Here is a 13,476-nt window from a genome sequence, read left to right on the forward strand (position 1 = left end):
CCATGCCCCATAGATGAGCCATGGCACCATCCAGTGTCCCACTCTGCTGCTGGGCAGTGCTTGCCCCAGCCCCAGCCCCTTCCCCAGCCCTACTCCCTTGTTCACTGTGGAGGCCTTGATCTGTCCCCTACATCCCTTCCCTCCCCCTCACCTTCCACCACAACAGACTTACCAGCTGGATGCAGCTCTCCACGCTGCCAGGCTGTGCTCCTCACCGCCTACGTGCTGCAGCTGAGCGCATGCACAGGGCATTTATCAGCCACATTAATCAGCCACATCAGGCAAAAAAAGCTATTTTCCGATACAGTCAATTTTTTTTTATATCAGCCCTGATCTGATATCAGACTGATGTATTGGTGCACCTCTACTATTATCTTATCCTTAAGACTGAATTACAAAACTGCAGCAAGGAGGAGAGGGCCCCAACCTACCTTTGGCAGTAATTGCTTTTCAGGGACTCAAATAATGTAGATTAGAATCGCACTTAGGCACCTAAGTCTACTTTGACACCTAGGGTATTTATACGCATACCTTTTCATTCGGCGATGCACCGGAGATCCGCTGCTTCTGAGCAGACTCAATTAATTGAGTCTGCTCCACACGCACACTGATGTGTACTGTGCTGCGCTGTGTGCAGTTGTATAAGCTGTGAAATGCACATCAGTGTGGAGAAAATTGCAGCAGTGCACTGTTAAACTAAAGCACCTCCGAGATGTTTTAGTTCAAAACGGCACTGCTGCCATTTTCTTTATGCTGACGTGCATTTCGTCACTTATACAACTGCAAGCATTGCAGCACCGCTCATTTTTCAAAGTGCCCACCACTGTGGCACTTGCACATGTAAAAATGCCCAAGGTGGAATAAGATCCAGGCCCACAATGTGCAGGAGGAAACACCTGTGCATGAGAAAGGTGTTTTCACCATTAGATTTGTTCAAAGAACAAACTAAAGCTACATGCAAAAAAACTGCCAAAAATTTATCAGAATTCATTGGATGAAAAAGAGAAAGGAATAATGTGATTACCACTATCTGGTACATAGACAAAAACTGGGTATTTTAAAAAGGCTCCATCAGGGGTTAAGACAATCTCTCCTAACTACACAATCTTGGTCAGCAGATTTTCCCCTTTTAAGATTAACAGGCTTGTAGATGGAACCCCAGCCTAATATATAAAATACTATGAAAAGGATGGAACACATGAACATTCAAGCTGGTATCATTTGCCAACAGCTCCAAATGAAAACTGGTAGAAAGCATTTTAATCTTGTTTTGCAAGACTTCAGCTGTTCCCTTATATTGGTATAACTAATGTCCTTTATTTCCTTCCAACAGGCATTTTACATCACTTTCATCATTCACTTGCTCTGGAACCACAAAATACCTATCCAATCAAAATGCTACAGAGAGAGACCTGTCATTCCCGAGACTGCTGGACCAGGGCTCCTAGCTATTCCCTGTCACCATCAACATCCCCACCTATTCCTAGCTATTCACACCTGGCAATTTGTCCATCATTTATAATTATTTTATATAAATATAGTAACATATTTATAAAAATGATATTTATAGTGTTTGCACCTGGCTAATCCCTTAAAGAACTTTCCCATAGCCATGAAGTCAAGCTGGTCAGAGCAGTTAAACACTACTGTCTGGATGGCCAGGGCTTTCCCCAGATCTTTAGTTGTTTCAGTTTTGCCTGTTCCAGCTGGTCCTGCAGGGGCTCCTCCAAATTTTAGGTGCAGGGCTCCTGTCAGCGTCAAGTAACATCTACAGCAATGAATAAAAAACCAGTTAGAAATATCTCTACTCAGATTTAAAGATTATAGTACTTAGGGTGACTTGCTTTATTTGAATGGGAGAAAATATGACCACTGAAAATCCAGCCAATCATATTCAAAGAGGCTTACTTAGTCAACACAGTGCACAGGGACTTCAAATAATACTTGGACTCTACTAGGGCTGTGTGAAGCTTCGGGTGCTGATTCGATTCAGAGGAGATTTGATTCAATTTGGCAGCTGAATATCCGAATCAAATCAGGAGACCAATTAAAAGGTCTGAATAGATTCGAAGCTCTCTGAATCGATTTGGAAAACATTCAGAGAGCTTTGGAGATTCCGGCAGTCCCTGCTCGCTGCTGCAGGGAGCTGGACCTGGACTCTGTGCTGGTAAGTAGGGGGCAGGAAAGAGGAGGCTGGAGGAGCGGGGGAAGGAACCATGGGGGGACCCCTGCCAGGCCCCATCCCCTGCCTGTTCCTCCAGCCCCCCTGACCCCTGCTCACTATCCCAGCCCCCTATGGCTGCCCCGCCCAGCCCCACTCTTTAAAAAAAAAATTTAAAAGACCCAGACTCTGGCTGCTGCAGAAGCCTCGGGGCTTCTGGGGGCTAGGGGCAGAGCCCCCCACACAGCATACAGCAGGGAGAGGCAGCAGGGATTGCCCCCCCACATGGCAGAAGCTGGTGAGTGGGGGCTCTTTTTTTTTTTTTTTTTTTAAAGATCCAGGAGCTAGGGCTGCGAGAGTGGGCAGGGGATGGGGGCTCGTGACAGAGCCCCTCACAGTGTGGGGTAGTGGGGATCGCCCCACACCCCTGTCTGGCAGCAGCCAGTGAATGCCAGGCTTTTTTTTTCAAAGAGCTGGGAGCTGGGAGCTGGGAGCTGGGAGCTGGGGCTGGGCGAGGCAGCCATTGATAGGGCTGGGAGAGCGGGCAGGGGATGAAGCCAATTCAGAGATTTGGCCAGTTGAGCTGTAGCTGAATCTCCAAATCAAATTCAGCCAAATCGATCCAGGACAGTGATTTGAATCACCGAATCGAATCACTGCCCCCCAAATTGGCCGAATCTGAATCCAAAGTTAATACTAGCCACTTTACACAGGCCTAGTCTCTAATGCTCTCTTCCATATCATTGTAGTTTTTAAGACCTTCGGGTTTTTTGTGTTAAAGATCCTAGTTTGTTGCATGGTGTTAGGGGGTCTTTAAGGCTACAGTATGTGAATGGGGAACAGCAGTCATTCTCATGGGCCCTTTTGGACTTGACAGCTACTAAGTGCTTGCTGGTAACTGCCAGGGGCTGCATGTTAGTGGCTCAGGTGGTTCCTTCCAGTCTTAAGTTCCCCTATTACATTTATATGCATCCTGCTGCAAATTCATTCTGGCTAAGGAAGATGGTTCCTCTGAGAGCTAAGCATTATTACTGTTTCTATGAAACATTCATCTTCCAAGGTATTGGTTTACTCATCTAACGGTGTGCAATCAATCACCAGGAATAGGACAGTCCCTTTGTTACTAAGACAGACAGTTTATACGCCTCAGAGCAGTTCACTAGATATAGTTTATCTGGTTGGTGGGGACACAAATTGCTAGAAATCTTTTAGAACGTGTATCACAAAGGGCCCCTCATTTACCTCATTCCCCATCTTGAGTAGTGCTTTACTATATAAATAGTCTGAGAATTACTTGTGTAATGAAATACTATTTATCTGAGTAAGGCTGGCAGAGTTAGGTCCTTGTTTTAAGATTCCCAAATGAAAGAGCCAGACAATTGTACAAAGCTAGTTATTACTCAAAGAACAAAATCTTTTTACCTGTCAGTCAGGGGTGTGATCACCAGACGACCACTGTTTCCCAGGTACTCATAGCCATAGATAAATTCAGCATTCACTGCTCGGATATACAGGTCACCCCTTGTCCAGTAGTATCTAATGGTGAGTGAAAACAGGATCTTAAAGACAAACAAGTACTGGCGGAGGTACAAAAGAGATAAATAAAAAGGCTACAATCTTTTTCATACCACTCCAGGCTCCTAAGGTCCATGCATCACCTCAGGAATGAGTCAGAAAGTGCTGAAGAAAATTTCTGACCTTACTGAGTTCAGTGAAAAAAATTATAAGCAGGAAAAACTGTGCAAAGTCTGGGACTCACACTGGACCAATGTTTGGTGATAATATTATGCATTATGTCTCCTCCTTGGGCATAACTTCTAGTAGTAAGGGTTACAGAGTTCTCAGTAAAATTCAAACAAGTGCTCAAAACTCAGCTCTATCTTGATGACTGTCTTCAGACGACAAACATCAATCATGTTACAGTCCCGACAATCAGAACAACACAATAGATTATAACACTCCTCTTCACAATGTTCAAAACACTTGGCTTTAAAAGCCTTAAATACTACGATGCAGACAAGCAACTATATAGATATATTAACCAAATACACTCCTTGTCACTGACACTGACAACCTCTCATCACTAACACTGCCAATCAGTAATGATAATGGATAATGGCCAGTGAATCCAAACCATATTTATGATTAATTTTCTTTACCTGAGCTGGGAGATCCACTCAAAATCATTCACACTCATCACATTCTCTTCAATCAGCTTAGCTGCAACATCCTTGGCATGGACTTCGATCACAATGAGAGCTGACAGCACTGCTCGCTGCATCTTAGACAGCTTTCCTCGCACAAGGGCTACCAGATCACTCAGCTGTGCAAGGGAAGTAAAGGTAATCAGAATCAGGCACAGTAAAAGATTTGCATGTTGGTTCCTAGTCTTTAATTACAATATACTGATAGAGGGAAAGAGGAGGAATGGTAGGATGTTCCAATGGTTTGGGCACCAGCCTGGGCCACTGAAGACCCACTCTGAATTTCCTACTCTGCCACTGACAACCTGTGCAACCCTGGACAAAAGTTTTAGTTTCTCTATACCTCAGCTCCCCATTTGCATCCCATGCATGGGTGTTGCAAGGATAAATACATAAAAGACCATGAAGCAACAGATGACAGGAAGTGTTAGCCTTCATTTGAGATCATGAACTGTGATTTAGAATGAGATGTAGAAGGTCCGTTATCATTGTTATGAAGAATTACACCTTCAGAAGGACCGGACCCCATCATGCTGTGCTAGGGCATGACCAAGTTCTTGGAGAAGACCACTGGTAACATCTTATTACATAGGGTACTTAAGGTAAGATGGCAATGACACTGCAATCCAAGATGTTGTGCTTGCTATTTCCCCCCTACCTTTGAATGCAGTCCTTTCCCACACCAATATCAAGCCTGTTCAAAACTTCTGGTCTAACTTTGACACATTTATCAGGATGCAGCTGCACCAATAGCTCAGGTTTTGGCTTTTGGCTGATTTTTTAAGTAGAAGGATTTTTTATAAGAACAGATCTTAGTGCAGGGAAATCTAAACTTTGCCTGTACTCAGTCATCTTTCCTACCTGAGCACTCAGCTGCGGAAACAGCCTAGTGGACAAATCCCCAGCTTCCAGGGCCTCGGACACTTCCTTTGTCCAGAATGTCTGACAGCCAGCGATGGTCACCTGACCAGGCCATTGCAAAACCCAGGTAGGGCGTGGCGTCTTTAAGAAAATAATACAAGGCACATTACATGCTAATTAGAAATGAAAGATCTTCATTGTACAGCCCCCAACCTTGTTATCTCTGATCTGTGGCCAGCAACAATCCAGTTCCACACCCACATCACAAAGAGGTAATCAAGTTAGCTGTATTAGTCTATAAGATGCATCTCTACCCTGCCTTCTGCTTGACTTCAGACTATATGAATCAGAGATACATAACCTTTTGAGAGTAAAAATGTATGCATCTCTGACCCAGTTAGTCTATATGGTGCATCTCTAATCTGAATTCCACATTAGATATACTTATTTCTGTTTAGCCGTACTCCTCTATTTTCTCCAGTTGCCCTGATGAAACTTCCCTTAAGTGTCACATATCCAGACAATGGATGCTGTCAGTGCTGACAGATCAACTGGCAATACAAAGTAAGAACTTGTATGGAAAATTGCAACATGCAACTGAAACGGGAATCTAGTGAAGCCAAACAGAACAAGTGTTTGCCCTGTGATGAAAGTGGTTAAGTGGGCTGAGGTCTAGGCTGTAGTTCTGATGGGGAACACTTTAGGGGGGTTCAGTGTGAGCAAGCTTTGCTTTAACATAGTTTTTATAAACAAAACACCTAGATGCCATTTTACCCCAGAGGGAGATAGCAGTGTGGGCCTAGTAGCAGGGGCCAGAGACTGCTCCCTGATTGGTTCTGCATGACCTTCTGTTTCACTGTATTGGGTGAGTGTTGTACCCAAGTTAATACTGTATTGTTGCAAGTGTGGATGCCTGGAGTTGGTGGAGAATGAGTGAGGCTCTGAGAGAGCTAGAGAGTGGAGAAAGGGTAATCCCAGGCAGGACAGAGAGAAGGTCGCAGGGAGACCAGAACAGAGAGAAAAGAATAGTCCAAGGGAGAACACTGTGGAGGCCATGGAAGGACAGAGGGAACTGGAGTGACACAATAGTCTGCTGTGCTGTTTGGGACATCAGCACTCCCATACCCCTCCTCATTAAAGAACAGAACACCCCCCTTTTCAGGAACTGATCAGAAAGGGGTTGATGGAAGTGGGGGTGATACAGATCACTGAATAACCAGGGACTGAGAAGAGCCAGATCTCAAAGCCAGAGGTTTGCCCCTTGTGAAGGCACACCAGAGCTGACTTCAGGGGGTCCTCTCAGAAGAGGGTGATTGAATAAAGCTGCTTCTTGTGGAGTCCCAAGGCAGCTTTCCCCCTACAGCTAGTTCCTGTTTCATACTCCTTGAATATGTCTTACTGTATGTCATCCTTTCTTCCAAATGACCTCCAAACTGTAATCCAGATTTTCTACTTGCATAGATTTTACAAAAGACTCACCCTGATTTTACCTACACTGACTTCCAGGATTAAGCTGTGCTCTTATTACTACCATCACTTCTTTGTATAATATGACTGACTGACCTATAAGCTGGAGAAGAAGCTAAAAGGGGGAGACCTATCCTAAAGCAGCAGCAAACTGGAAAGGGAGGTATAGTAACAGAATCATGTACCAGGATCTAAGGCTATATTTTAAAACAGTAGGATATGAGAAATCTACTGGAGCACACTGTTGCCCGTAACCACTTCTAGGTGGGTGAACAGCTGCAGCCACAATCTTCCACATGCTGCCTACTGAAGACATGTAGGTTTAAGGTGAAAAGGAGAAGAACAGAATAAGATGAAGGAATCTCACATGTGGATAAATCCCAATCGATCTCTCAATGTTGTCCCGCACACTGGCCTTCATGGATTTCTCAACTTCTAGCAACCAGTCCTCCACATTGCCCGTGGGATAAATGGGGGAAAAAAGCTTCACTTCTTCCCCTTCTGCAGAGTACATGTGAGTGATCTGTAGGTCCTCCTGGAACAGCAGCTAATGGGGGAAGCAAAGCATGAAATATTAGTGGAGCATGCCTCTTTTATATCTCTCCCTGCGTTCCCTGGAGAGGAATTTACATTAGTAAATTAGTACACCAATTTACATTAGTTATGGATTTGGCATACAACCTGTCTATACCACAAATCATCAAAATGCAAAATTATCATGTCTTTCCCTGAAGTAGAAGAATACCTAACAGCAAGGGACTCGAGTTCATCCCTAGCACAACTTGACTTAGGTGAATCAAATTACATATAGAATGAAAAATCTTCACTATGTGTCTAGGAATCTGTAAAACCTCTTTACCTTCAATTTTGTTCATCCAAATAATCCCCCCTGAGGTTTGAGTTTCCTGTTTTAAAAAAAAAAGTGTGATACCCTGATTCAAAAGCTAGTGAAGTCAAGGTACGTTTATTGATGCCAATGGGCTAATTAAATTTCCTTATTTCCAAGCTATAATTGTATGATTTGCTCCTTGATGTGTGAATTCAGTGATGATATGAGGTACAAGACTGATAAGACTGAAGTTTAATAATACATCAGTTAAATCAGCAAAGGAGTGCCTCAGTATCTATGGCCCATTTAGTTCTTGGCTTCCCTTAAGACTGTCTTTAAGGCTAGCAGCTCTGGTGGTGTTAATGTGGATACTTCTCCACTGAGAATGTAGATGTGCTGTAATGATATTTGGAAACTGAGAGACATATGGCACCCATTCTAGCCAGGCACCAACCATCCACTTACTCAATGCAGTCCAGGAAAGGACACAAATCAAGTCACCTTTATTTGTACCACCATGGTGATGTCTCTGAAGAAACTTGATGTTGGCTTCCAAAGGCAGCTGGGCTTGCATCCTGCCCAATTCCACCTCCCCACTACAACACCTGACTAAGTGTCTTGATTAAGAAGAGATTCATTTCCACACAGCAAAATATGAATGTTCCCCCTGTATTAGGAACATCTCTAGGTTCCCATGACACATAAGTCCCAACCATAAGACCTGCTGCCTGCTAGACACAGAAGAAATGGCTTCTTTTACCTACCCGTGCAATGTTCTCAAAGCACTTGCGGAGGTGAGGCTGCACGGCAGTGGGGTCCTTTGTCTGAGATAGTATCTCTAGTAGCTCATCATCCGAAAGGAAGTAGAACCTGAAAATAAATATGTGGGAGACAGAATAACAAGCAGCTCACTTTGCTTTTTGCTAATGTTTTGATGCTGGCACTTGACAGTTCATGGCACTACTACTTATTGTGAGAGAAATGGTTTTTGGCTAAAAGGATTCTTCAGGGTGTGCTGCTGGTCTCCAGGGATTATTTGCATTGCTGCAGAAACTGTAGTTCAGTTAAAGATAAACTAACCATGTCTTGTTCTCTGTTGCAGTTACCCTGAAGATGTCACTTATACCATGGCAGTGTGGGTGTGAATGACACCTGATCAGAACAGAAGTATTTTGCACCTATTTTACCACTGTAATTCGGACTCCAGTAGGGGGAAAAGTGGGCTCCTGCAGGCTTGTAGGAGACCATTTCAGGCATTTTTCAGGGCAGTCTCTCCCACACCTCTGACTGGCTGAGGGAGCCTGTCATGGAGCTGATTACCACTGAACAGCAGCATACCGGCTCTTCTTCAGCTGTTTTAAGAAAGCAAAGCTCACGACTTATTAAACAACTACTTTTAGGTAAGGCTCACCACTTAGAATTCTGCACAGAGAAGGGAAGGGGGAAATTCCCTTCTGCTCCCACATTGCAGCAAACCAAAGCAGGGCTTGGGAGAGCCATGCTGGGGAGAGGGAAGCCCCTGCAGCTGGGTTACCCTGTATCCCATGCCAGGTGGTGGGTGCAGGGACCCAGCATGCCTATGTTCATAGCTCCTAGAGCAGGGGAAACTTCCCTGCTCTGCTCTGGGCAGGGCTTTTAAACTCCCTGTCAAAGTAGGGAATCGAACAACCTGACTGACTGAGCCCCATCAGGGGCTCAGCCTGTACTAGGCTGCCCCTGGAAACACATGGGGCTTCCCCAGTGTTCCCAGTAGGGCTGTGAGAAGTTTTGGGAGCTGATTGGATTTGGAGGAAATTCGGCCGCCAATCTCCAAATCTAAATTGAATCAGTGGACCAATAAAACGGTCCAAATCAATTCAAAGCTCTCCGAACCGATTTGGAAAAGATTTGGAGAGTTTCGATGATTCGGGCTGGGAGCTGGAGCCAGACTTGGAGCTGGTAAGTAGGGGGTGAGAGAGGAGGTGGGGAGGGGACCATGGGGGGATCCCTGCCAGGCCCCATCCCCTGTCTGCTCCCCCAGACCCCCGCCCGCTCCCCCAGCCCTCCCATGGCTGCCCTACCCAGCCCAGCTCCCAGTGCTTTAAAAAAAAGCCCCAGTGTTCACTGGGTGCTGCTGAGTGGGGGGGCGATCCCCACTGCCCCTGACTGCCCCATGCTGCATGGGAGGCTCTGCATGAGCTCCCTGAACCCCACCACCTCCACTCTCAGCTCCAGCCCTTTAAGAAGAAAAAAACCCAGAAAAACCCCGGGACTCACTGGTTCCTGCAGCAGCCTTGGGGATTTGCGGGGCTTGTGCAGAGCTCCCCATGTGACACAGGACAGTGGGGGGTAGCAGGGATCACCCCCCCACCAGGCAGTAACCGCTGAGTCCAGAGGGGGAGGGGGTTGTAAAGGGCTGGGGCTGGGGCAGGCGTGGCAACCATGGGGGACCTGGGACAGTGGGGGAGTGAGGTTGGGGGGCTTGTGACAGAGCCCCCCCATGCAGTGTGGGGCAGCAGGGATCACCCCCTGCCTGGCAGCACCCAGTGAGCTGAGGCTTTTTCTTCCCCAGAGCCGGAAGCTGGGACAGGCTGGGCAGCCATTGCCGAGCTGGGAGAGCTGGCAGGAGATGGGCCTGGCCTGGCTGATTCAGACATTCGGCAGCAGATGAATCTCTGAATCAGATTCAGCTGAATTGATTCGGGACAGCGATTCAAATCACCAAACCAAATCAAATCACTGTCCCCTGAATCAACTGAATCTGAAGTGACTACTAGCTGCTTCGCAAAGGCCTAGTTTCCAGGGCTCTACTGCCTTTCTTCTCCATGCTTCAGGTAAGTTGTTTTGGGTTTGTTTTTTGGGTTTGTTTGTTTTTTTAACGCTTTTCCCCACCCTCCCTCTCCCCCACAGTTTTAGGCTATTTCCAGCCAAATAGCTGTTTTCCAGGGCTTCAAGGGAAACAACTAAATTTCAGGCTTTCACCTGAAATCCTCTGAAGCCTGAATTACAGTGGTCCCTACTTATTTTGTACAGGAGTACATGCTATGCCTAAAGAGATCAAGATCCAAGGTGTTTCACTTCACTTCATTTCCCTTTCCTCATGCCTCTTCTAGATGCCAAAGGTGCAGATTGCCTTGTGCTTGAATCCTGTGCCATGAAACATTCACACAGCTGGCCCTACTTTCTCTCTGTTCTTCTCTCCATCAAGACTCAGCATTGTAAGGAGGACCTTTCCTGAGATCTGTAAGTTCACAACAATTTCATAGTCTTATCCTACTGATAGAAACGAAAAATACACTTGCTCCTGACAAATGTAACTGGACTAATCTTCTGTGTCACACCTACTGTTCCAGGAAGTGTAATCTAGTGGGACCTGGTGTTTTGGGATTACCTGGGGAAAGCTCCTCTCTTGGTCTCCAGGTATTCACTCAGGCCTTTCTGCACAAGGTCCAGTAATTTATTACATTTCCTCAGGTTCTCCAGCAGTCTGGGTTCAGGGCAGAGGGAAATTACCTGAAAAGGACATGGGCACCAACAAAAAGCATCAGTACACAAGGTACATCATGGCAGGGAAAACAAACGAATTGAAAGGAGAGGTGAATGGTGAGAGCTAAAAATCTCATTTACAAAAACAGTTTCATCTTACCTTGCATACCTGGTGGAGTAACATTTAGGAAGGTCACAAAAATTATTATCTTGAATTCCTCCAAATACCAAATTGTGATGATCAATGTTCAAATACAGAATACAAATAGAGAGAGAGCTGCTGTGGCGAAGAAGGCCAGGGAGCAGAAGAGTGCAGAGCAGCAATGCCAGCACCAGGGAATGGGGCTAAAGCAGCAGTGGCACAGAGAAAGGAAAGAGTGAAAGTAGGAATCAGGCACTAAGGGGCAAGTTGGAGGGATGACAGCCATGCCAGACCAGGCCAGGCTGCAAAACCACTTGACAGAAATAGTTTATGGGTCAAATCTGGAGATATTTTATGGGTAAAGGCCAAAGCAGATCACAAGTTGTGGGTCTGCACATTTCTGGATGTGATCTGAGAAATCTCCAGGGCAAATTTCTGTAGCTCACCATGGCAGGGTGTCTTGAAGAAGCATTAGAGCTATGGCTAGTGGCTCTGCATCATTTAGAAACATCTCATGAAAACAGAGCATTTCAAAAACAGTGCATTCTTATTTTACACAGTGCTGTGCATGTCTATGGTGTCTTCAAGGCTTGTATGAAAAACAAGAGTCAAACTCTGCCTTGGTGAAAGTTGACATAACTCTAGGGAAACCATTATAGCTGCATCTGTTTTCTTTTGGGCTGAACTAGGCCAGTCCCTGCCCTGAAGAATTTACAATCTAAGCAGCTGGACAATGAATCCAAAAGAAAAAAATATTCAGTTACAATTCATCTTCAGATAACGTACTAGACCAACCCTCTGACAGAGACATGTGCATGCCATATACAAGTATGTACTACAATCTTAACATACAGCCAGGCCACATAAGCACCCACCTTTGGGTTTTCATTTGCATTCTTCATAATTGTCCTCCAGGCCCTATTCATGGTTTGGTAGCGTTTGCTTTCTACAGGCAGTTGTCTATTGATGTCCTCTGAGCTAAAGATGGGCTCCAGGTACAGCCAGGAGCGTTGGCATGTCAACCACTCCTCCAGGACATCCTGATAGGAAGGCAGGTCATTGAGTCAAGAGGTCTGTTACATAAGCATATTGGCTAAAATATTTAAATTATGCACAACTGAGCTGTGACTGGAGATACAGGCAAACACCTACTGAAACTCTACCCCTAACACTAAAAAATACAACCATGGCCTCTGGGTAATTATTACTGTATTTAAAAATATTAAACAGTAACTATCATTGACTGGCTCAATAATCAACAACAACTAGGATGGATGGGCACAGTTCACATCTGCACATTGGTCCCACCCTTTTCCCATCTAAGTAAAAGTTAAAAATCCTACTGACTTAATGTGTAAGATCAAGCACTTAGAGCTATTGTTACTGAACATGTCTACACATGCGTTTACACCAGCCTAGATTTACTCTGGTGTAAACTACGATGTACTAAGGGTTTTCAGGCAGGTATTTAGGGATTAGGGAGAAGATTTACACCCAGTTCCCTGCAGCCCTGCAATGGGCCCCTGCTGTCACTGGGGAGAGCTCCAGGTTCCCCCTCATGCTAGCCCAGGGGCTGGCAAAGCGCACTGGGCCAGGAGACACTTGTCTCCTGGGTCCAGGGAGGCACTGCCTGCTCCTGGGGCAGGGACAATGTCCCACGGCCCCAGCAACAGGGAATTCCTGACCCTAGCTCCCCAACCAGGGGCACAGGGCTTAGAAAGAGCTCCAGGGGAGGGGCAGGTCCCAGACCCCTGCCCCAATCTGCTGGTGGGGTAGCTAGCAGCTAGTTTGGAAAGCAAGCTGGCAACTGGCATAAAAGACAACAAAAAGTCCTTCTACACATATGTAGGGAGCAAGGAAAAAAAATCAGGATCCACTTTGGGACCCCTACTGAATACTCAGGGGCAGCCCACAGTCAGTACCCGTGAAAAGGCAGAACTCTTAAGTACATACTCCATAACGCTATTCCTGAAATCAGACTGGGGCTTTTCACCTGACCGGAGGCGCAGGAAACATGGGGAAGACAACAGATTACATGTAATCAGTCCTGAATAGGTGACACTGTCTCTCACCCCGTTCTCATTAAAAAACTGGGGGACTGTGGTGTCGACACCCACACAGTCAAATGGGTCACCAACTGGCTGGAGGGCCGCACCCAGAGAGTGGTGGTGGATAGGTCATTTTCAACCTGGAGGGATGTGGGCAGTGGGGTTCCGCAGGGATCGGTCCTCAGGCCCGCACTGTTCAACATCTTCATCAGTGACTTGGATGAGGGGGCAAAAAGCACCCTGTTCAAATTTGCTGATGACACTAAGATGTGGAGGGATGTGGGCACGTTAGAAGGAAG

General features: G+C 45.9%; 1 protein-coding gene across 4 annotated transcripts in view; it reads right to left on the bottom strand.

Moving 5' to 3' along the window:
* Positions 1–13,476, bottom strand: part of DNAH1 (dynein axonemal heavy chain 1) — a 192,572-nt gene that overhangs the window by 136,472 nt on the left and 42,624 nt on the right. For all 4 annotated transcript variants that reach the window (XM_019510343.1, XM_019510342.1, XM_019510344.1 and 1 more), the window contains 8 exons: positions 12,005–12,169; positions 10,893–11,014; positions 8,287–8,392; positions 7,061–7,240; positions 5,227–5,367; positions 4,321–4,484; positions 3,584–3,697; positions 1,580–1,768 (listed from right to left, as the gene is read on the bottom strand). In XM_019510343.1, the coding sequence (XP_019365888.1) occupies positions 1,580–1,768; positions 3,584–3,697; positions 4,321–4,484; positions 5,227–5,367; positions 7,061–7,240; positions 8,287–8,392; positions 10,893–11,014; positions 12,005–12,169 (1,181 nt within the window). The remainder of the gene's footprint in view (positions 1–1,579; positions 1,769–3,583; positions 3,698–4,320; positions 4,485–5,226; positions 5,368–7,060; positions 7,241–8,286; positions 8,393–10,892; positions 11,015–12,004; positions 12,170–13,476) is intronic.

Source organism: Gavialis gangeticus, unplaced genomic scaffold (assembly GCF_001723915.1).
Source record: "Gavialis gangeticus isolate Ggan-Ray unplaced genomic scaffold, GavGan_comp1, whole genome shotgun sequence".
In the NCBI taxonomy this organism is placed as follows: Eukaryota; Metazoa; Chordata; order Crocodylia; family Gavialidae; genus Gavialis; species Gavialis gangeticus.